The sequence below is a fragment of the Littorina saxatilis genome, linkage group LG16 (genome assembly GCF_037325665.1).
Source record: "Littorina saxatilis isolate snail1 linkage group LG16, US_GU_Lsax_2.0, whole genome shotgun sequence".
In the NCBI taxonomy this organism is placed as follows: Eukaryota; Metazoa; Mollusca; class Gastropoda; order Littorinimorpha; family Littorinidae; genus Littorina; species Littorina saxatilis.
In genome coordinates this window covers 54,663,376-54,687,014 of record NC_090260.1, presented here as the reverse complement: position 1 = coordinate 54,687,014, position 23,639 = coordinate 54,663,376, and the positions used below count along the sequence as shown (strand labels likewise).

At 40.9% G+C, this 23,639-nt stretch overlaps 2 protein-coding genes across 2 annotated transcripts in view; both read right to left on the bottom strand.

Moving 5' to 3' along the window:
• The window catches only part of LOC138950073 (uncharacterized), a 53,483-nt gene extending 45,472 nt beyond the window's left edge, over positions 1-8,011 (bottom strand). The window contains exons 1-5 of the mRNA XM_070321852.1: positions 7,106-8,011; positions 4,693-4,809; positions 3,826-3,957; positions 1,382-1,523; positions 364-509 (exon numbers count right to left, since the gene is read on the bottom strand). Of these exons, the coding sequence (XP_070177953.1) occupies positions 364-509; positions 1,382-1,523; positions 3,826-3,957; positions 4,693-4,801 (529 nt within the window). The 5' untranslated portion in view covers positions 4,802-4,809; positions 7,106-8,011. The remainder of the gene's footprint in view (positions 1-363; positions 510-1,381; positions 1,524-3,825; positions 3,958-4,692; positions 4,810-7,105) is intronic.
• Positions 8,012-13,841: 5,830 nt separating this feature from the next.
• On the bottom strand, positions 13,842-23,568 carry LOC138951259 (uncharacterized). Its single transcript, XM_070322901.1, has 3 exons — positions 23,136-23,568; positions 17,191-17,269; positions 13,842-15,614 (listed from the first exon to the last, which is right to left on the bottom strand). The coding sequence occupies exons 1-3, from the start codon at positions 23,229-23,231 to the stop codon at positions 14,473-14,475; spliced, it is 1,317 nt and encodes a 438-aa protein (XP_070179002.1). The 5' UTR covers positions 23,232-23,568; the 3' UTR covers positions 13,842-14,472.
• Positions 23,569-23,639: the final 71 nt, after the last annotated feature.

The following is a 23,639-nucleotide window of genomic DNA, read 5'->3' as shown; positions in this document are numbered from 1 at the left end:
AACTCAAGCTCTGCGAAAGCAACTATACTGATCGGATTTACTTCGAGATAAGATGCAAAAAATCATACTTTTGGATTCTTAAAAATCGTACTTCCATTCTGGAAAGCATGGTGGCGTAGTTTGGGTTAACATTCGTAGTAAGTTACGCCCAAATCGTAAGGGTAGGCAGGTCTGGGAACACAGACCTGAGGAACACACCTGGGGGAACACAGACCTGGGGGAACACAGACCTGGGGAAACACAGACCTGGGGGAACACAGACCTTAGAAACGGACCTGGAGAAACATAGACCTGGGGAAACACAGACCTGGGTAATGATGAAGCTGAATCCAGACACAAACAGACAATGAAGATAAGGCTAACCTAGATGGCGGTGGTGAGTATGAAGAATCGGTGAAGACTCGAACGGCCTCTTTACTCTCTTCCTCTTTCGACCTCGGCTTTCATGCCTCTCTGCTGACCCTTGGGCTATCCTGGTTTCATGGTCCTCTCTGGCACTGTGTGACACCCTGTTGAAAAACAAAAGGTTCAAGTAGTGGAGAGCCAGAACTGTCAATATTAATGCTGAGAGGAAAATTCAGCTGACAAGAATGCAAACAGACTAGATCCAAGTCATTCCAACATCATGGACAGCCTGGTTAAAGTATGAAACATGGTTTTGGAGGTGACCGCACATTAAAGTTTTAGGTTTCCCCGGTGTGCAGGGACAGCCAGACGGACGGACAGTCAGATGGACAGACAACCCGTCAGATAGACAGACAAATGGACAGACAGCCAGTCATATAGACAGACAGCAGACGGACAACCAGCCAGACGGACGGTCAGATGGACAGTCAGATGGACAGCCAGCCAGACGGACAATCAAATTGAGGGACAGATGAAGGGATAACATGTAGGCAGTCATAGTCAGATGGAAACAAAGCAATATAGGCACTATCTAACATGTCAGAACAAAATCTAAACCAAGTCCTTGCTTTATCTTAAAATGATACAGACCCAGTTTTCTCCAAGTGTGAAAGGCAAGCATGGTTTACTCTTGGTCACAAACAAGAGCGTGAGCTTTCAGCCCAAGGTCACTATGGGAGCAGGTCTGTTTCCCCTGGTTAATGTTGTGCAGGGCTTTGTTTCCTGGGCCTGGAGGGAACATACACCCAGGGAATTTAGAACTAGGGAACTGAGACCAGAGAAAACATAATCATGGTGGAAAATATAAACCTCAGGGAACAGAGACCTGGGCAAACATATACCTGAAGGAACATAGACCTAAGAGAACATAGACTTGAAGGAACATAGACCTGGGGGAACATGGACCTGGGGAACATGGACATGGGTAATCGTGTAAGTGATCCCGGACAGAAAAGACAATGAAGATAAGACTAACCTAGATGGTGGTGGTGAGTATGAAGACTCGGATGAAGACTCGAACGGCCTCTTTTTTCTCCTTTCGTCCTCGGCTCTCACGCCTCTCTGCTGACGCTTTGGGTACCCTGGTTTGATGGTCCTCTCTGGCACTATGTGACAACCTGTTGAAAAAAAAGGTTCAAGTAGTGGAGATATAGAACTGTCAATATTAATGTTGAGGAAAATTCTGCTGACAAGAATGCAAACAGACTAGATCCAAGTCATTCCAACATCATGGACAGTCTGTTGAGGTATGAAATATAGTTTTGGAGGTGACCTCACGTTAAAGTTGTATTTTCCCCCGGCGTGCACGGACAGCCAGACGGACAACCCGATGGAGGGACAGATGAACGGATGACGTTTAGGCAGTCATAGTCAGCTAGAAACAAAGCAATAGGAGGGGGACTCATTATATTTTGGAACCTGGGCAAACTAATGAAGTCACTACTTTGCCTTTTTCATTACATCAAAGACCAGTTTGGGGAAAACTTGTGACAACAAAAATTACTTGATTCCGTGCAATAGTTTTCATTCTTATGAAACGCGCTTTTCGGTGACCTCGGCGATCAACCACAGTCGATCGACTGGGCAGTCGATCGACTGTCAGTCGGTTCACTGCTATCTTATGAAACTGGCCCCTGGGGCCCAGTCGATCGACTGTGGTTGATCGCCGGGTCACCGAAAAGCGCGTTTCATGAGCGAATCACCGTCACCCGCGGACAACCGCAGTCAACCAACTGTACAGTAATCCGAATGGCCAAGTCGAGGGCTAAATTTAGCAACATTACCACTTCCGTTTGCTCATTTGCACGTGGAAATGGCGATGGAAGAAAAAACTAGTCTCGGCCCGCTAAAAATAACAATGATCGAGACTTTCAGTAATTCCTTCGCGTGACGTCTAACCCTCTTACGCCATAATGTGACGTCTTCAAGACATAACCCTGACTTGTCTCCTGGATTACTGCGTCATGATAGATACATTTCGAAGAACAATCACAAGGTTTGGCTCACAATCCAAAAAAGTCAATCAATATGAGGCTTATGTCGCGCGTATTCCGTGGGTACAGTTCTAAGCGCAGGGATTTATTTTAAAAACAATTTTAAATTTTTATTTTATACAATTTATATTGCGCACATATTCAAGGCGCAGGGATTTATTTATGCCGTTTGAGATGGAATTGTTTTACACAATACATCACGCATTCATATCGGCCAGAGAAAACATAATCAAAGTGTGAGCATTGTCATTGTGTCATTGACTGTGCGGATAATTACATTTATTTTCGGTTTACCGCAGTAAGCCGAACACAGTGTTGGGGGGAGAGCATCACCGTGTTTGGCCGACTTCCGGTGAGATGACCCGCAGTCGGCCGACTGAAATTTTGTTTGTGAAACCCGATAATGTCGGATTACTGTGGTTCTCTCGGACAACTGCAGTTGATCGACTGTGTTTCTGGCTTATGAAACATAGACCTGGGCAAACATATATACCTGAAGGAACATAGACCCAAGGGAACACAGACCACAGGCGGAAGGTATCGTTCACTGGACCACTACTTTCATAGAAAGACTACAAGGTATGACACTCAGCTTCGAGTCTTGCTCCACTAACTTCAAAAAAAATTATGCAAATAATAATTGCCAATGTCGAGATTCTTTGTAACTTTACAAATGCCAGCTAGGATAAATGAATGTTCTAACTATCTGTACCTTTTATGTTTAGCTGCCTGTCCGCTGCACCGTATTTTGTGCGACCAAACGCGTCTGTCGCCGGCATATCACTTAGATCCCGTGGGAAAGCTGAACAGTTGTAGGTCCGAGGAGTTGGTAGTGCGATGCGCTCATTGGTTAATAACCGGATATTCGATGATTATTTTTGATTTGGCAAACGGTTCTTCACCAAAAACCTAACAAAAACCTAAAGTGAAACTCCCGTGGGTAGCTTCCCTTCGCTGCAATATTTACATATGTTTTAGACCAATGAGCACCCGTATGCATATTCGGTGCGGGATGCATGATTTCTTCCCAACTACAGGTAGCGGTTCGCAAACGAACATTCGTCAAAATGATGGTTAAAAACAACTTGCAGCAGACGGCAGCTGAAAATTAAAGATACATGTATGATGTAGTTAAAACAATCATTCAACTGTATTTATTTGACCTTACACAGACTGTTGGAAGAGGCAAACCGCCTTGAACACAAAAATTGTCCGCAGGAAGCGACTCCAAGAACACAGACGACTTGAAGCTGAGTGACATACCTTGTAGTCTTTCTATGAAAGTAGTGGTCCAGTGAACGATACCTTCCGCCTGTGCACAGACCTGGGCAAACATAGACCTGAAGGAACATGGACCTGGGGAACATGGACATGGGTTATCGTGTAAGTGATCCCGGACAGAAAAGACAATGAAGATAAGACTAACCTAGATTGTGGTGGTGAGTATGAAGAATCGGATGAAAACTCATACGGCCTCTTTTGTCCTGGGCTCTCATGCCTCTCTGCTGACGCTTTGAGTACCCTGGTTTCATTGTCCTCTCTGGCACTATGTGACAACCTGTTAAAAAACAAAAGGTTCAAGTAGTGGAGATATAGAACTGTCAATACTAATGCTGAGAGGAAAATTCAGCTGACAAGAATGCAAACAGACTAGATCCAAGTCATTCCAACATCATGGACAGTCTGTTGAGGTATGAAATATTTAGTTTTGGAGGTGACCTCACGTTAAAGTTGTATTTTTCCCCGGCGTGCACGGACAGCCAGACGGACAACCTGATGGAGGGACAGACAACCCCATCGTGCCCAGACATGTAGCCAGACGGACGGACAGTTAGATGGACAGACAGCCCGATGGACAACCGGATGGAGGGACAGATGAACGGATGACATTTAGGCAGTCATAGTCAGATGGAAACAAAACAATATAGGCACTATCTAACATGTCAGAACAAAATCTAAACCAAGTCCTTGCTTTATCTTAAAACGATGCAGACCAAGTTTTTTACAAGTGTGAAAGGCTAGCATGGTTACACTTGGTCACAAATAGGAGCGTGAGCCTTCAGCCCAAGGACACAATGGGAGCAGGTCCGTGTTTCCCCTGGTTAATGTCCCGCAGGGCTTTGTTCCCTGGCCCTGGAGGGAACATACACCTGGGGAACTGAGACCAGAGGGAATGGGGGGAAATAAAGGACTCGAGGAATAGAGACCTGAAGGAACATACACCTGGGAAACGTAGACCTAGCTAATCATGGAGCTGATCCCATGTGCAAAAGACAATGAAAATGAGGCTAACCTAGAAGGTAGTGATGAGTATGAAGACTCGAACGTCCTCTTTTCCCTCCTCTTTTGCCTCTCTGCCGACGCTTTGGATACCCTGGTTTCATGGGTCTCTTTGGCACCATGTGACACCCTGTTGAAAAACAAAAGGTTCAAGTAGTGGAGAGCCAGAACTGTCAATATTAATGCTGAGAGGAAAATTCAGCTGACAAGAAATTGAAGAATGCAAACAGCCTAGATCCAACATCATGGTTGAGGTATGAACATAGTTTAGGAGGTGGCCTCACTTTAAACTAAAGATGCACTGAAGTAGTACGAAGGGAAAATTAACAGAGGTAGAATGAAGTTGCTTTTATATCAATCTGAAAATAATTTCACAAAAATGAGCATCGCCAATTTGTATTATTTTTATTTATCAAAAGTGAATGAGCACACCTGGAAATTTTGGACTTGGTGCTTGACATAAGACTTGACATCATAACAGTACTTGGTGGGCTACCGTAATGACTTAGAGTGTACCAAAAGAGACAATCGCGAGCACTTTGTAAGTCTTTATAAAAAAAAGTAAGCAAACTAGAAAACCATGCCCTGTTGTAAATGTTTCTTTTAGAGTTTAGACATTCAGATTCTGATGGCATCTGCTTTAAGTGTTTATTAATTCTCGTAACAGTGCATTCATGATTCAACGGGCAGTAGGTGAATTTTTTTCAAATATAAATGTGACTGTGAGTGATAGGCCTATGCCACAGATGGTACAGAATTTATGATTTAAAAATCAAAACGTGTCTAAGCTGAATTCGCGAAATAAAGAGAAAAGCGCCAACTCTTGAGTAGAGAGGTAATAAAGTAATCGCTAATCGAGCGAAATGGCAATCCGTGGCGACTTACTTAGGAGTCGGGAAGACGCAAATCCTGTGTATCGTCAAGAATAAAGACTCGGTGTTATCAAGATGGGGAGAAGGATAGCGAAGCGAAAGTACGCAAAGAAAGGTGCCTGTACGAAGACCTCAACGATCATGTATGAGACAAGTTTAGCGATGCACGGCGAAGAAACATTCCTGTGAGCAGAAACATGATTCGGGAGAAAAGTCGTTATGCTTTCTATCGAGCAGGACATTCGGATTTTACTGGTTGCGCCACAATGTCAAATGTGCTTCACTCGGCGGGGAGCGAGCATTACGCCATGAGTAAATTTTCTTTGAAACTTGAAATAAAGTTGTTCTGCTGTAATGTGTTTGGGTGTGTGTGTGTGTAGATAGGACTGTAAACTGCAACTGTGTGTTTGTGTGTGTACATTGACAGTACATAACAGTACATACATTGTACACTGCAACCAAATTCATGACCGCCCGGGCCAAAAACTCAAACAACCATTTTAAGACTCCCCCCCCCCCCTTTTTTACGACCTAATTTTCAAGTTTTTTCCAAAGTCGTAAATAGGGGGTTCTACTGTAGTATGAATTCGGTTTTCATGATCACACCAAAGCCTGATGAGACTCCACTAAATACAGTTGATTGTTTACTAATTCCTTGCTTGCATCACTGCAATACAACTCATACTGGTATTCTTGAAGTTGAAGAACAGCAACAGGTCTTGCTTTATTTCACTATTATTTTCACAACTGCTGACTGAACAACATTCAGAATCGCAAAATTTGGCAGTCAAAGTGGAGACTTTCTTCACATTGACTGTGTGTAACTAAGCTAGAGTGTACTGAAAATGTGAAATGACGTCACAGTTCTAGAACAGTGAGAGCAAGAGGTAAGGTGATTTGTTTCGGCAGGTAAAAATGGTCATACATGTATGTATGCAGCGATATCTTGTGCAAAAGAAAGTTTTTGACTAAACAAACTTCTCCAATATATCGATTAAGTGTATATTTTTCGAAATACCGTTCATTTAGACTTCAACTCAGTCACTCAGTGCATCTTTAAAGTTATATTTTTCTCCGGCGTGCACGGACAGTAAGACGGACAGACAGCCAGATGAACAACCGAACGGAGGGACAGATAACATTTAAGCAGTCATAACGGTTAGGGTGGACAGGGGGTTAAGCCCTTTTAGTTTTCAGGGGTCGCTTTATTCTCCGGCCCCGCGAGGGTGTTTTGTTTCTGCCGCCCTATGTCCATACACCTGTATTTTCCCGTTTAATAACCCTATCATGAGTCATCCCTGAGGTCGCCTATAGTTGTGGACTGGGCGTTAAGCATCCAACAATTAACAAACCCAATCACACATTTCTGACAATGGAATGTTCACCCAATGACCCATGTAGTCTTTCTCATCATTTATAATATTAAATGCCAGGCTGGAGCTCTACAAAAATGAAATTTATTGGTTTGATTTGGTTACAGATCAGCCCACAGATTTCCCACTCTCATGGACCAGCCAGGATGCACTGACATTGATTAATCGTGATCCTTCTCACCTTTGAATTACCCGTCATAATGGCTTGCTGAAGAAATCATCTGCAAATAAAATGCAAACAATTACACTTACAGCAATGATATACACATGCATGCGCATGCTGTCAATATTCAATTTTGTTGTGCATGTTTATCAATATTATGTGTTGCCCCGAGTGCTGTGTTAAACACTAACAGAATCTTCAAAAAGATGAAGGCGGGTGGAAACTAGAAGAACAGCCTGCGTCTATTAGAGATCGGATTGACAGCCGGTCTTTTCAAATCGTGTTTTCTGTAAGCTTAGCTAAGAAATGCCATATTATTATCACCATCCTCAAGTTACCTACTCTTATAAATTCAGCACTAAACGCACAAATAGCATGAAAGAAGAAAGTACAGGCATTTTTCTTGCGTGAAAAATAGATCAATACTATCTCCGCCGTTCGATCAGTCACTGCCTCATCCCAAGATAATATAGCCTACACAAAAACACTTATTCACAATAAATTAAAAAGAACAATGACAAAAACATACAGTTTCTGTTCCCTAATAATGAAACAATCATAAAATTAAGTTTCCCGCTTACCTTGGATCGACGAGGCGTCGCCATCTTGAAAATGCAACTCGTCAGTAACTAGAGTTATCTGTCCTTGGGCTGTGTGTTTCGGAAACTCAGAAACTTTTTCACACGCTTTGGTGTGTGAACTAATATACACACAAAGTTGACTAAAGTGCACAAAAAGGTTCCAGCCTTGAAAACTTCTGAGAATCTTCATTTGACACTTTCCTTCTAGAAACAGTAGTAAAAAAAGTGGGTCCCTATTTTTGGAACCGACTTTTTTTTTAAACCCAGTTGGACGCTTGTGTGTTAATGCAAGGAACCCAGTTATGTAGTTGTGAACACACACACACACACACACACACACACACACACACACACACACACACATACACCACGACCCTCGTCTTGATTCCCCCTCTATGTTAAAACATTTAGTCAAAACTTGACTAAATGTAACAAGAACAAAATGTAAAGTGACGCCACTTCACTTGCCATGTGGTAACCTGGGACTGTGTAATGTCTTTTGATCTCCCTGCTGGGTCAGTCCACAGGGCAGAATTTGGTGTACCATTTAGACGCGTAAGCCAGTTTGGTTACCAAGATTCCGGAGGACAGTTTGGAGTTTTCAGCAGATACTTTGGCTGAGAGTCTAGTGTACCTCTTTGTTACACGGCCTGTGTGCCAAGACTCCACGGTGGAAACCTGGTGTACCATTTCGACACTAAAGCCGGTTTGGTTGCCAAGACTCACACAGCCGTTCTCAAAACTATTGTTTCAAGCATAAGTGAGGAGTCGGGTGTACCACTAAGCCCGTTTGTTTGCCAAGACTCCCCTTAGTGTTTTGATGACCCTGAATCTCAACAGGGGAGACGCAGGTTTTAGGCCTTTTCACAACCTTACTTGCTCACATGTCTCCCGAGCGCCCCAAACCATGGTCTCTTAAAACTTACGGGACTATCTCCGACGTCACAGCCAAGGGACTAATAAAAATGCCCCCTGGGGAAAGGGGGGGGGGGGGTAAGGGGTCGCAGACTGCCCCCGCCACTCTCAGTACTATCAGTTCTATTGTTCACTAATGAATAAAAGTAGTAATAATAAAGGGAGGATACAGAACAGTTGTAAGATTGAGGAGGGGGGGGGGACATAGGAAAGAAGACAAAATCGACAATAATCGGGCTCTACCCACGATCTCCCGATCCACTGATTGGGTCACTAACCACTGTGACAAGCTTTAACTGTTAACTAAGTGTGTAAAAAAAGCGAGGTATATTGTGAGAGCTACTGGTGACTCGGTTCCCGCGCCACTCCGAATTTTGAACGAGTCCATATCACAACAGAGGGGAAAACTCACGTGCTTCAATCTCATAATGAGCAAGTACAAAATGCCGGGGAAAAACATTGGAACTCTTTCCGCAGCAAATCAACAACCCAGTTTTACCGCAGCATTCTTCATTTAAGTTTTACCGCTGAAAAAATTGTTGCTGCGGCGTCTGATGATAAATCTTCGGTTCTTCCAAGTGGAAAAAAACAAAACAATCTGCGGCATTTTTTCTTCTTCTTGGGAATAACTGAATAAAGTCATCATCGGCCAAGTATGCACATTTACTATTGGAATCCTGGCCTGCAACAACACATTCATATCCCCATTTTTATCTCACCGGGTTTTCTGAGTCTGTTTTCCAAAGTGTCTCTTGTTACAATACAATATTAGGGTTACTACCTTTTTGTACTTTCTGTCACGATTAGGTGACATGGATCAAGTGTCACTCGGTGGGGTGCCTTCTCTTGGTCAATTGCGATAGAAAGCGCCTGTGCTTTCTGACAGCGGGTGGGTTTTGCTGACAGCGCAGAACAAACACGGATATTGTGTCGCACGGATTTCACGGGGAGGATTTCTGCTGTCGAAGCAGAACTCAGCTATAGCTGAACTTGATATGTGACAAGGTTAGTCACGTGTTTTCGTCAAGGTTGTCTGTGTGAGGACAAGTAACTGGACACTCAAAATTCAGCAGCGAGGAAGAAGGGTCGGTGTCAGAATTCTCCTACAAGTTTGATGGTTTTTCAACACGTTTAAATACTTTACTGGGTATCAACGTGCTATGCTACTTGCTAGTGAGGCTTGATAGGAACTCCATAGGACAGACCACCTTCTTCTTGGACACATGCTGGCTGACAGACGGGTCGTCAATTTCTCTTCGCCGTGCGGGGATGGTTCTTCACCGCATTAAGTAGTCGGCAAGAGGGTGAATGGGACGTCGCTGTTGACGAACAGAGGCCATTCAAAGGTGGAAGCGGTTTTTTGCTTCCATGAGAGTGCTACATTCATAGGCTTTTTGAGGTAATAAATCATTATTTAACGCTGTTGACGAGTCTGTGTTTGTGGAATGAAATACTCTCTGTTGTTCTTTCCAGGTTAGCGCATAATTTGCTCTTTGTGACGCTAAAATATTAATCTGTATATGGTTTTTTCAGATATGGAGAGAAGGACGGAAAATGGCTGATTTGTTGTCGTAAAAGTCCGTTTGTGCAGGCCCACGTGCTCGATGAGATATTTAAAGATGACATGTTTAAAGGTGGAGGTTGTTGGGTAGCTTGACATGTTTAGTGCACCGAGGCTTTGTGTTGCAGCCTTTCTATCTTCCGTTGCTGTTGTCTACGGGACGCTGCCTATCTGCGGGACACTGTTAACTGCAGACGCTGTAACCGGGATCATCTGATATAACCAGCTAACCGGCTAACCAGCGACTGGGTGAGGCGCCTGATGTCTCCACTTTTCCCTGCTTCGTAACAACGCCAGCCGGCACTACATTCTACGGAGCAGTTGTGGAGACTATGAACTAATTACAGGCCGTCCACCCAGTGGCAAAACAAAGCTAAGTGCACCATGTCTTTGCACCCCGTTGACCACCGTTGTCATCTTTTATATTTATGATTATATTCGAGTGGTGACAACGTGGGGTGTGTGACACCTGCATTAACCAGCACTTTAGGCAGATCAGCTATACTTTCCTAACTTTACACGGGATCAGCGTGTTACTATAATTTTCTATATTCTAACTGGCATTTTGTCAGTGACCATTGGTTTTACGTTTTGAACGTAAAAGAACATATTTTGAGTGAAGTCTCGAGGGAGGTGGCGAGTTATTACATAAACAGGCGTCTGAAACTTATGTATGACTGCGAGAGTGGATCGTGGTGTGGTTAGTTAGTTAGAAGTAACTAACCGTTTCATAATCACCTTATGTGATATAGTGAAACTTGACATATCAACATCATTCCTATTCTTTAAATCCTCCAATCATTTTACATTCAATGAAAGAACTATTAACCATTCAAAATTAAACATTTAAAACAAATCAAAAATGGTTATATTAACCTATTTCGCAAGCACACAGCAAAAGCAAACTCACCAACTTCATGTATCATGAAAACTACAGGGTGGGCCATAAAAAGTGTCCACATTTAATTTGTTAATATTTTTCCTGTAAAGTGATATTTTCTTTTCTGTTTCAGATAGAATTTGAGACAAGCATCTTAGAATTCTTTTAAAGCCTGAATGGATCGCATTCCAGTACAGGAAAGGACCAAAATCGTTGAACTTTACTTTGCTACCAATTCTGTGGTTCTCGCCCAGCGCGCTTTTCGGAGAGAGTTCCCTGGCACACACTGTCCATGTGCGAGAACTGTGAAGCGCCTCGTGGATAAATCCAGGAACACTGGTAGTCTCGCAGATAACAAGACTACCAGTGTTCCTGAATTTATCCACGAGGCGCTTCACAGTTTTCGCACATGGAAAGTGTGTGTCAGGGAACTCTCTCCGAAAAGCGCACTGGGCGAGAACCACAGAATTGGTAGCAAAGTAAAGTTCAACGATTTTGGTCCTTTCCTGAACTGGAATGCGATCCATTCAGGCTTTAAAAGAATTCTAAGATGCTTGTCTCAAATTCTATCTGAAACAGAAAAGAAAATATCACTTTACAGGAAAAATATTAACAAATTAAATGTGGACACTTTTTATGGCCCACCCTGTATAACACGTTTATAAACACGCCATGAAAAGAGGGGAAAACAAGCACACACAGTACACATATAACCATCATGAAAGCACAAAGTCATCATAAAGAAAGCAAGAAAATTCAGTTGTTCCTAAGTGTCACAAAAACACTACTACCCTTCATAACTATAAAGGACTATTTTAGGATTGGTGCCATATAAATACCCTTATCATTATTATAAAAAAAAAAGCAGATGCGTTTGAGTGCAGATCGTTGTGATGAAGCCGTATATTGTAAATCAAGGAAATGACTGAAAGGGCCATTCATTCCTCTATCTTATTCCGAAAACAGGTTGAATTTACAAGGTAGTGTCTATGCAATGGAACCTACAAAACAGGCACCCCCAAAGTAAATTCGCAAAATCAGGTTCCCGCGTTAAAATCGACAAAAGAATCAGAACAAATGAACCGAAATACCTGCGGCATGTCAGTAGAAAAAAACAATCACTCAAGGCGATATGGTCCCCGAGGACCAACAAAAAATGCTGGTCTGACAACAAGCCACCTAACATCGTTTTTGTAATCATTTAAGAATAGCAAAAGTACGCACAATAATAGACGGGAATCCCTATGCTGAATGTAATTTTTAGAATGCAAATCAGGGCCCCAAAACCGCGTCAGAAGTTCGAGATAACACGTCATACTTGTCTATGACGTCAAACGTAACTTGTTGACATTTTTCTTCCTGTCTGAAAATGTACAGAGATGTGATCCTATTTGTGAGTTCAGAAAATGTTGAGCATATTTCTTTTCTTTTACGTGTTTTATTGACTTTTCGTTGTGGATTTTGCGATTACAGAGATACGTTGCAAATTGACCATGAGTCGCCGCGGTAATTATTTACTTTGATTGGGTCTTTGATAGTAAATGTTTACAATTATTGGCCTCAGAAACACGAACCCAAAGCCGCGATAGTTCCACACATCAAACAATCAACCTGATTGTCTTTTACTTTGACAATTCACGTTTCACTCGAAAGCTCAAACCCATTCACCACCTTAATTTGTTCCATGGGGAACAGTGTTTTTTTGTTGATACCCAGCGGGTTATGAATGAGAACTCGTAAAAATGATGACAATCAGTTTTGTTCACAATATTTGTGTCTTGTCTAACATGGACGTTATTGCACGCTGAGCGGTGTGGGTGTCAATCCTCTCAGAAGGCATAAAAGGCAGTTTTTGATGCCGTTTTAGCGGGTAATGGAACTTCTTAGTCACTCTTAAACGCATTGCTTTCACACGTTACGTAATGGGTGCTAACACATGAAGTAAATCACACACGAAATCTTAAGTCATTGGATATATAAGTTCTGCTGTTATGCCATAATTATGCTAGCAAAACTAGCAGACAAATGTGTGAACAACAGTCTGACACACACAATATTTCTACTTCAAACGGTAAAAAAAAACTGATTGGAAGAAAGTCGGTACATAAATGAGGTTTGAATTGTTCTGTGTACAACACGTTCAACCAGATGTAATTCATTCTACCACCAGTCATTGTTACAACGTTTGTGAAAGAAATTTAAACAGCATGGCAAATATGCAAATGAGTGTTTTGACATTGACCAAAGCACGGAAATCTGTACACACAATAACACTGCTCTCGATCAGTAATGACACATAAACAGACGCATATTATCCCATATAAAAAAAATAGAATTAACAGTACTTACTTCCGAACCACTCTGCTCATAGTTTAACCTTCACAGTGCCTTAACTGCTTTTCACCACCACCAAAAGTACCCACAACACATCAAGACATAACATGTGCTCCAAGCACCATATTGGTCACGTGACGACTGATCATGTAACTGAGGTACACACACAATCAAAACATGGTATGTCGTCTGCAAGGCTGCAAAAAGGGAGCAAAGAGAAGGTACGAGCAAACCAAAAACGTCCACTTTGACTAATATTTGTAAATGTGCGTTAGCGAAGGGTAACAGCAGGTTCGATCGTTTCAATCCATATCTCACTTGTTTCATTAAGATTAGCGCCTATTTTCCACCCTAACAATCCTCTGGTTCAAGCCTTGTGCATGCTACGGTAGTCTTTGGGTGTTGTGACCCCACAGATTATTAAACAAAAGAGATAAAAGAAAACTAACATCTACACACTGATCAAACAGACAGTAACATATCCTCCAACGAATCTGGGTTTTTTCTTTTTGAAGTACCTTATCTGGCTCATATGTTACAACAGTTTAAAAACGACATTTCTCACAGTTACAAGATACTAGAACATCAATGATATAATTCCATCAGTAAGGTAACAAGACACAAAACATTTATAATTTTCAAAGCACACACACCCTCCTCAATTCTGCGCTTGGACCTCATTCGTCTTTCTGACTTTAATCAGATTGTAAATGAAGGTCTAGTTGTGTCCTAGCGACCTGGTGACCACTTTGTATTAGATATGTCAACTTCTAGAACAATGGTAGAGTGCCAACCGCAAAATATGTGAATCTAAAGGCATCACAGAGTTCAAAACACTCAAAGAGTCTTACAAAGTAATCTTAAAAAGACTCATGGTCAAATCGGGAAATTACAAAATGACTTCAAGGGTTGCGTTTCAATTTTCAGGAGTTAAACCCTCCTTTCGAAATTAGGTTCACATACACCATATCAAAGTAGATACACCCGTGTATTCAGTCAACCAAGTCGTTTAATCTTCATGTGAGTCTCGCTTGTTCAAAATGTACCGTTCTGGTCCTCTTGTCATCGTAATCTTGATGACTACCGGACAACGGACAAATCTCAACACAGGAACTTAAAATTTCCAGTGAAACTGTACGTCCACAGGTACGAAATCCTCACAGTGAGACCCTTCTGCCCAGTCAGCCCAGTTCTCAACTGGAACAGGCTTGTCCTCTGCGTTCAAAACGTACGACTCAGGTCCTTCTTTTCGAAAGAAGCAAACTCCTTGGAACTGCTTAACCGTTATTTTGATGATGCAGCGACTTTGAAGCCCTTCAGACAAACGGAAAACGTCAACACGTCCAGCTAAGACAGGGATGTTTTCAGATTGATCGTTATCGCTTTGAGATGGAGCTCGAACCCAAAGCAGATTGTTTATCTTCTCTTTAAAGTACTGTTGTAGTTGGTCGGAGTTTTGTTGATCAAGGACAACACCCTCTGAAGAAAAGCTTTTGAGCTTGGGCTGTGTATCACCTTCTGGCTTTTCACGGATCCCAAAGTAGATTATTCCACCTCTTGGAACTTTAGATAAAGCTGAAATGTATTTTCCAAGATCGTGTTTTTTATCTTCCTTTGGCCCCCACATCATGCCCACTAAATCGTTTAGCTGAAGTGGTTGCGCTATTCGTTTTGCCTGGAGCCACATGCTCTCTTGAAAAGGAACACTACCTCCAGGGTAGCCTCCTACTTGTACAACTTGGCCATTTTGAAAGGAAGTATCGTCCGGTAAGTTCAATTTAAGTGGTTCGTTGGAGTAGCCATGACCATCCCTCGCATTTTCCAGAACACGCTGCATTTTATGGTGAGAGGGCTGATTGTCCAATCCCTTGTCCAATGACAGGCTGGAGTGGAAGCAGCACGTGCTCATTACACACTTTGAGTCTTTACGCGGCTTCACGCGAACACGGAAGTGATGTGTATCAAGTATCACTCGTTCAAATATGTCATGGTAGCAGGAGTTATCAGGAACAAACTGCATGAGTTCGTCGTTCCATGCAATGTCATGCTTATCAAGAATACGAGTGTCCTCTACGTGGAAAATGACGGCATTTCCTTCTGGGCAATTAAGCAAAGCACAGAACAGTTTCTTGAATTCATCCTTCTTAGGTTTGACAACATTGTTATTTCCCTGTTGTAACAGTTCCTCTATGTTGACTTCAGGGAAGAAGACTTGCAGTATAGATGGCTCAAATATCTGTGTACATCGAGGACACTCTGAAACAGCGAATACAATTGTATAACTGGTTTATGCATTCATATCTCTTGGGAGTAAAATGTGTGTGTGTGTGTGTGTGTGTGCATGGGTGTGTGTGTGTGTGTGTGTGTGCGTGTGCGTGTGTATGCGTGTGTGCGTGTGTGTGTGGGTGTGTGTGTGTGTGTGTGTGTGTGTGGGTCTTTAATCCAGTTGCCTTACATGAAGACTTATCAAAAACGTATTTGTTATATAAAACATTTGATTACATATGTAGTAATAACAGAGAAATGAGGTAGCAATGGGTTTGATAAATAGAGAATACTAAATGGATTGTGCGTGATACCATGTTCCCAATATGTGACCCTCCACCACGGAATGAGTCGCATGTCACCTTTGCATGATTTTCATATTTTTACATTTTTAGAAAAGAGCGAACACTGTGTGTTATAAGCCTGTGACTAAGGTGACCCTCACACTGTTACCAGACACTCCCCGGACTTATATTAAGCCTAGCGCAGAACCGCGCGAGGTGACATGCGACTCATTTCGTGGTGGAGGGTCACATATATTTTCTTCAATATTGAAATGCGAACGAAAGAAGAGTTATATGCCTCCAGCAAACCAAACATACCCCAATACTAACAGCTATCATGTTTTCATCGTGGCAATATCGTTTACATTGCTATTCTGACCAAGATGTTGGGTTATTAACTTGTATTCTTTTGCTATGCGGTTGGTTTCTGGCGAAATCAGACACACTTTGATTGCACACGTTTTACGCCGTAGGAACGGCTGCATTAGGCAAACGCCAGTTCCCCGGCTGGGAGTGCGACCATCAAAACAAGGTGACGTTCACTCTTATATCAGTTTTGGCGTCTTTCATATTCCTCATTTTCTCAACATAATTGTTTTTGTTTACATAAAGAATATTGAGCAACTTTCGCGGAAATATGGACCAAGGATCGAAATAGACCTGTGTGAGACATTTCAATCACAATCCCAAATTCCCCTGCGTGTCTACCAGAATAGCAATATAGAGTCTCAGTCACAGTAGAAAATGTTTGGAAATAACTGCGTCGGGTTGGTATGGGTTGTCAAAGAGTGAATATCCTTGTTTTTCATGGACAAATAATTCACACGTGCTCCTATCAACTTAATCACGAAAAGCAAACCAAAAGACGACACAATGGTGGGATCAACGAGTGAATGTTAGATAACACTTAGTTTTTGAGAGCTAAGAGGAAACAACTCCACCAGAACTAATTTCAATAGCTTTTTTGGCAAAGTGACATGCTATCAAAGCCAATCATTACGCTTTATGTCAGTCCCGTATCTAATCCATCTGCAGAATTCAAATCATTGTTCTAATACCCTAACACTTGGCTTTTGGGAGCTAAGAGGAAACAACTCCACCATAACTAATTTCAATTGCTAATAACACTTGATTGCTGATTGCTCTTTTGGCAAAGTGACATGCTATCAAAGCCAATCATTACGCTTTATGTCAGTTCCGTATATATTATCATCTGCATAATTCAAATAATTAATCTAATACGTTATTTAGGTTTTATTTTCTTTATGTGCATGCTTCCTTACTTCTCTGGTCTTCATCTGAGTCATCCTGATCTGTATCCATCGGCGTTTGGGTGTTCGGATCTTTCTCTGCTGACATCTTCTGTTTTTTGTAAAATTAAAAAAGCGTAAATAAAGGATATATAGAGATGAAACATAATGAACAAAACTTATGATAGAACAAGTCGCGTAAGGCGAAATTACTACATTTAGTCAAGCTGTGGAACTCACAGAATGAAACTGAACGTAGCCCGCCGCTAGTGCAAAAGGCAGTGAAAGTGACGAGCCCTGTTTGGCGCGGCAGCGGTTGCGCTGTGCTTCATATCATGCTTTACTGTACCTCTCTTCGTTTTAACATTCTGAGCGTGTTTTTAATCCAAACATATCATATCTATATATTTTGGAATCAGGAACCGACAAGGAATAAGATGAAATAGTTTTTAAAACTATTTCGGAAATTTAATTTTAATCATAATTTTTATATTTTTAATTTTCAGAGCTTGTTTTTAATCCGAATACAACATATCTATATGTTTTTGGAATCAGAACATGATGACAAATAACATACAAGTAATTTTGGATCGTTTTATAAAAAAAATAATTTTAATTACAATTTTCAGATTGTTAATGGCCAAAGTCATTAATTAATTTGTAAGCCTCCATGCTGAAATGCAATACCGAAGTCCGGCCTTGGTCGAAGATTGCTTAGCCAAATTTCAATCAATTTGATTGAAAATTGAGGGTGTGACAGTGCCGCCTAAACTTTTACAAAAAGCCGGATATGACGTCATAAAATACATTCATCGAAAAAATGAAAACATATATCTGGGGATATCATACCCAGGAACTCTCATGTAACATTTAATAAAGATCGGTCCAGTAGTTTACTCTGAATCGCTCTACACACACACACGCACAGACACACACACACACACACACACACACACACACACACAAACACACACCTAAACACACACACACACACACACACATACACCACGACCCTCGTCTCGATTTCCCCTCTATGTTAAAACATTTAGTCAAAACTTGACTAAATGTAATGATATAATATTGAAACAAGTCGCGTAAGGCGAAAATACAACATTTAGTCAAGTAGTTGTCGAACTCACAGAATGAAACTGAAGGCAATGCAACGCAGCAAGACTGTACACTCGTAGCATCGTCAGTCCACCGCTCATGGCAAAGGCAGTGAAATTGACAAAGAAGAGCGGGGTAGTAGTTGCACTGAGAAGGATAGCACGCTTTTCTGTACCTCTCTTCGTTTTAACTTTCTGAGCGTGTTTTTAATCCAAACATATCATATCTATATGTTTTTGGAATCAGGTACCAACAAGTAATAAGATGAAAGTGTTTTTAAATTGATTTCGACAATTTAATTTTGATAATAATGTTTATATTTTTAATTTTCAGAGCTTATTTTTAATCAAAATATAACATATTTATATGTTTTTGGAATCAGAAAATGATGGAAAATAAGATAAACGTAAATGTGGATCGTTTTATAAAAAAAACATTATTTTTTTACATTTTTCAGATTTTTAATGACCAAAGTCATTAATTAATTTTTAAGCCACCAAGCTGAAATGCAATACCGAAGTCCGGGCTTCGTCGAAGACTACTTGACCAACATTTCAACCAATTTGATTGAAAAATGAGAGCGTGACAGTGCCGCCTAAACTTTCACGAAAAGCCGGAAATGACGTCATCAAAGACATTTATCCAAAAATAAAAATAAACGTCTGGGGATATCATACCCAGGAACTCTCATGTAAAATTTCATAAAGATCAGTCCAGTAGTTTACTCTGAATCGCTCTACACACACACACGCACAGACAGACACACACACATACACCACGACCCTCGTCTCGATTCCCCCCTCTACGTTAAAACATTTAGTCAAAACTTGACTAAATGTAAACAAGTCGCGTAAGGCGAAAATACAACATTTAGTCAAGTAGCTGTCGAACTCACAGAATGAAACTGAACGCAATGCAATTTTTCAGCAAGACTCGTAGCATCGTCAGTCCACCGCTCATGGCAAAGGCAGTGAAATTGACAAGAAGAGCGGTTTAGTAGTTGCGCTGTGACGGAGAGCACGCTTTTCTGTTCCTCTCTTCGTTTTAACTTTCTGAGCGTGTTTTTAATCCAAACATATCATATCTATATGTTTTTGGAATCAGGAACCGACCTGGAATAAGATGAAAGTGTTTTTAAATTGACTTCGAAAATTTAATTTTGATAATATTGTTTATATTTTTAATTTTCAGAGCTTGTTTTTAATACAAATATAACATATTTTAATGTTTTAGGAATCAGAAAATGATGAAGAATAAGATAAACGTAAATTTGGATCGTTTGATAACATTTTGTTTTATTTTACAATTTTCAGATTTTTAATGACCAAAGTCATTAATTAATTTTTAGGCCACCAAGCTGAAATGCAATACCAAAGTCCGGGCTTCGTCGAAGATTACTTGACCAAAATTTCAACCAATTTGGTTGAAAAATGAGAGCGTGACAGTGCCGCCTCAACTCTCACGAAAAGCCGGATATGACGTCATCAAAGACATTTATCCAAAAAATGAAATAAAACGTCTGGGGATATCATAGCCTGAAACTCTCATGTCAAATTTCATAAAGATCAGTTCAGTAGTTTAGTCTGAATCGCTCTACAGACACACACGCACAGACAGACAGACACACACACACACACACACACACACATACACCACGACCCTCGTCTCGATTCCCCCTCTATGTTAAAACATTCAGTCAAAACTTGACTAAATGTAAAAATGACAGAAATTACAAGAAAATGAGTTTAGAATTAGTGTGTTACACCGCAACAATATCTATCGGTGAGAAACTATCGTCCAAAGCAAATAGTTTCTGTTTGTAAGGAGCACCACACACACACACACACACACACACACACACACACACACACATCTGAAACGCTGCCTCATCCCCCTCCTCCCCTCTCGATCTCCTCGATTTTGAAACAAGTCGCGTAAGGCGAAAATACAACATTTAGTCAAGTAGCTGTCCAACTGACAGAATGAAACTGAACGCAATGCAACGCAGCAGAGACCGTATACTCGTAGCATCGTCAGTCCACCGCTCATGGCAAAGGCAGTGAAATTGACAAGAAGAGCGGGGTAGTAGTTGCGCTCAGAAGGATAGCACGCTTTTCTGTACCTCTCTTCGTTTTAACTTTCTGAGCGTGTTTTTAATCCAAATATATCATATCTATATGTTTTTTGAATCAGGAACCGACAAGGAATAATGTGAAAGTGTTTTTAAATTGATTTCGACAAATTAATTTTGATAATATTTTTTATATATTTAATTTTCCGAGCTTGTTTTTAATCCAAATATAACATATTTATATGTTTTTTGAATCAGCAAAGGATAGAAAATAAGATGAACGTACATTTGGATCGTGTTAATAAAAATCTTTTTACAATTTTCTGATGTTTAATGACCAAAGTCATCAATTAATTTTTAAGCCACCAAACTGAAATGCAATACCGAAGTCCGGGCTTCGTCGAAGATTACTTTACCAAAATGTCAACCAATTTGGTTGAAAAATGAGGGCGTGACAATGCCCCCTCAACATTTACGAAAAGCCGGATATGACGTAATCAAAGACATTTATCCAAAAAATGAAAAAAACGTATGGGGATATAATACCCAGGAACTCTCATGTCAAATTTCATAAAGATCGGTCCAGTAGTTTAGTCTGAATCGCTCTACACACACACACACAGACAGACACACACACACACACACACACACACACACACACACACACACACACACACACGCACATACACCACGACCCTCGTCTCGATTCCCCCCTCTACGTTAACACATTTAGTCAAAACTTGACTAAATGTAAAAAGAAAGAACTAGAATTTGTAACAGTACTTTCTAACGCCCCAGCAGAGTTACGGATGGCGCATGAAAATGAGTCATCCGTGTCGTTTTACACCTCGTTTCAGTTCTACTTGGCAAGGATGCTTGTTAACCCGTGATTTGTAAAAATGTAAAAGCATTTTACAAATTACGTCGAACCTAAAACCGCGATATGTAAAAATGTAAAAATATCGCATTCCATAAAGTGATACATGCCTTTTATTATTATTAATATTTAATGTTTAGAGCCTCTATGCTGTGTGGTAGGGGTTGGTTTGGCCCCGATAGATAAAATATTACGATTTTTAGCATAACAAAGTAAACAAACCCGAATTTCCCGGCGATGGGACAATAAAGTAATGAAAAAAAAAAGAAAACAAATCTCATAGATTCCTTGACTTTGGGGTAGCGCGATTGTTGTTGCTAGCTTTCCACTGGGAGAAAACGACCCAAATTTCCCAGCGATGGGACAATAAAGTAATGAAAAAACCCCATGAAAAACAAATCTAATAGATCCCTTGACTTGGGAGATGACAAGAAAATATCGGGCGTATTTACGTGATTTGTAAAACATTTTCCATTTGTACAAATCGCGGGTTAACAATGCTCCTATGATTGTAGACGGGTGTTACAGTCAGCACTTTCGTTATTTCTACAAGCATACTCTATGTGGTTTTTGCGTGTTGTATGGGGGGGGGGGGGGGTGATGTCTACATGTATATAGGAATAAGCCTGAAAATAATTATTAGGACACTCATGAAAATTCTAGATCTAAATCATTCTTGCAGCCTACACTCATATAAATGTACTGTGAAAAACAGAGCCGCACACACATAACAACAGTTCTTCCTTTACGCTCTTTTAAGTCAAAGTAAATCTGACAAGGAGTGTACGTCGAATGACAATTATACATACCCTCACTTGAATAAAATGCTATGCCAGCCAAAAAAAACCAGAAAATATATTTCTGACAACAACAACAACCCAATTCATGTCTGCAAAGGAAGCAGGACAGTTGCTTATTTCAGAACGTATCTAAAGAAGTAGATGCCCATATAGCGAGCACAATTCCGTACAGATCTGTCTAAAATGTGTACTATTCTGTTTAATTAACATTCTGCCTGTAAGAAAATGTCTTCTTCAAGCACCTATGATACAGGGGTATTGACAAAGATCGCATTCCCGTCTTGCACTATTAACAGCGCAACATCCATTGCCCTGCGTTTTGAAGAATTTGAGTGATCGCCCTTGATTTCAAAGCAATTACATATGAGTGTCCGGTAAATACCCATTCCAAGTTTTTAATGAGTAGTGAGAAAGTACGCCCGTAATTCCGCCCGGACATTAAACGTTCGGGCGGAATTTCCGACCAATCAACGACGAGTATAGCTCGAAAGTCTTGGCAGATTTCCGGCCGGTATTCCGCGCGTCAATGACCGATTTGGCGTTCCAAAAAAAATCTACCCTTTACCCGCCAGGCGGGCGCGGCCGGGTTTTAAACTCACAACCTTTTGATTAGGATGCCGATGTCTTATCCACTACGCAACTGCGCCCGTCGGCAGAGATTCGAACCCAGGACCTCGAGATTTCGTAGCCGATGTCCTAACCACTCGAATACTGCGCGAATTGTGAACAAAATTGAAAAAAAAAATCAATTTCGTCGTCCACACGGAATTTTGGTGTAAGTCGATTTTTACAACTTTTTTAGGAAAGAGAAAAAAACGGATATTTTCAAAATGAAATTTTGTTTACATTCTTTATTTCTTTGGTACGAATAGGAAGACTTATGAATGCTAAAACATGGAGTGTCGATTATATCCATAATAATACTAATCATTAAGCTCATTTGTGAAAATTATGACATACGCTATTTTCTTTCCAACTAAAATAGGCATACGCCTGTTTCCTTTATCTCTTGCGCCATTTCCTTGACGCTTTTCTGCCTTCAGACTTCATTTTGGGAATGTTACGCCATTTGAAAAGGGATTGTTTAGTACGTAGCAATTAATGTCGTAAATAGGGATCTTACCTGCTTTTCATGGCTTGTATATTCCCACTGTGTTGAAACAATGTTGCCAGCGGTTTTAATGTTGGTAATCAAACAGGCCTTCCTGTAAATGCACATAAATCAGCAAAGGATACTCCTCAATAAAGCCTCAAAGCAGTGTTTTAACGCGTCTGTTGCACAATCTATGTCGCACACTGTGTGGTGTGTCACAAAGCAAAGATACCCTTCAGCTGTCTTTTACTTCAAGCTACTAATTTGTTCAAGCCGGCATCCGTGCTAGTTTGTCCGACCCTCAGAGTGTACAGCTCTCAGCAGTGGGAAGCCAGGAGACCAAGAAAAAATGCTCAACACATTCAGGCTTGTCGATTATGTGCTTGAAGGCGTGGTGTTTTCCTGTGGCAATGCGTTTAGCCAATCACATCCGTAGCAGTGTGGCTTGTGACTCGACCCTGCTTACATGTAGAGCACATGACTGTTGAATTAATATTCCGTGTGCGTCTGCAATTCTTGGTTTGGATTGGTCGT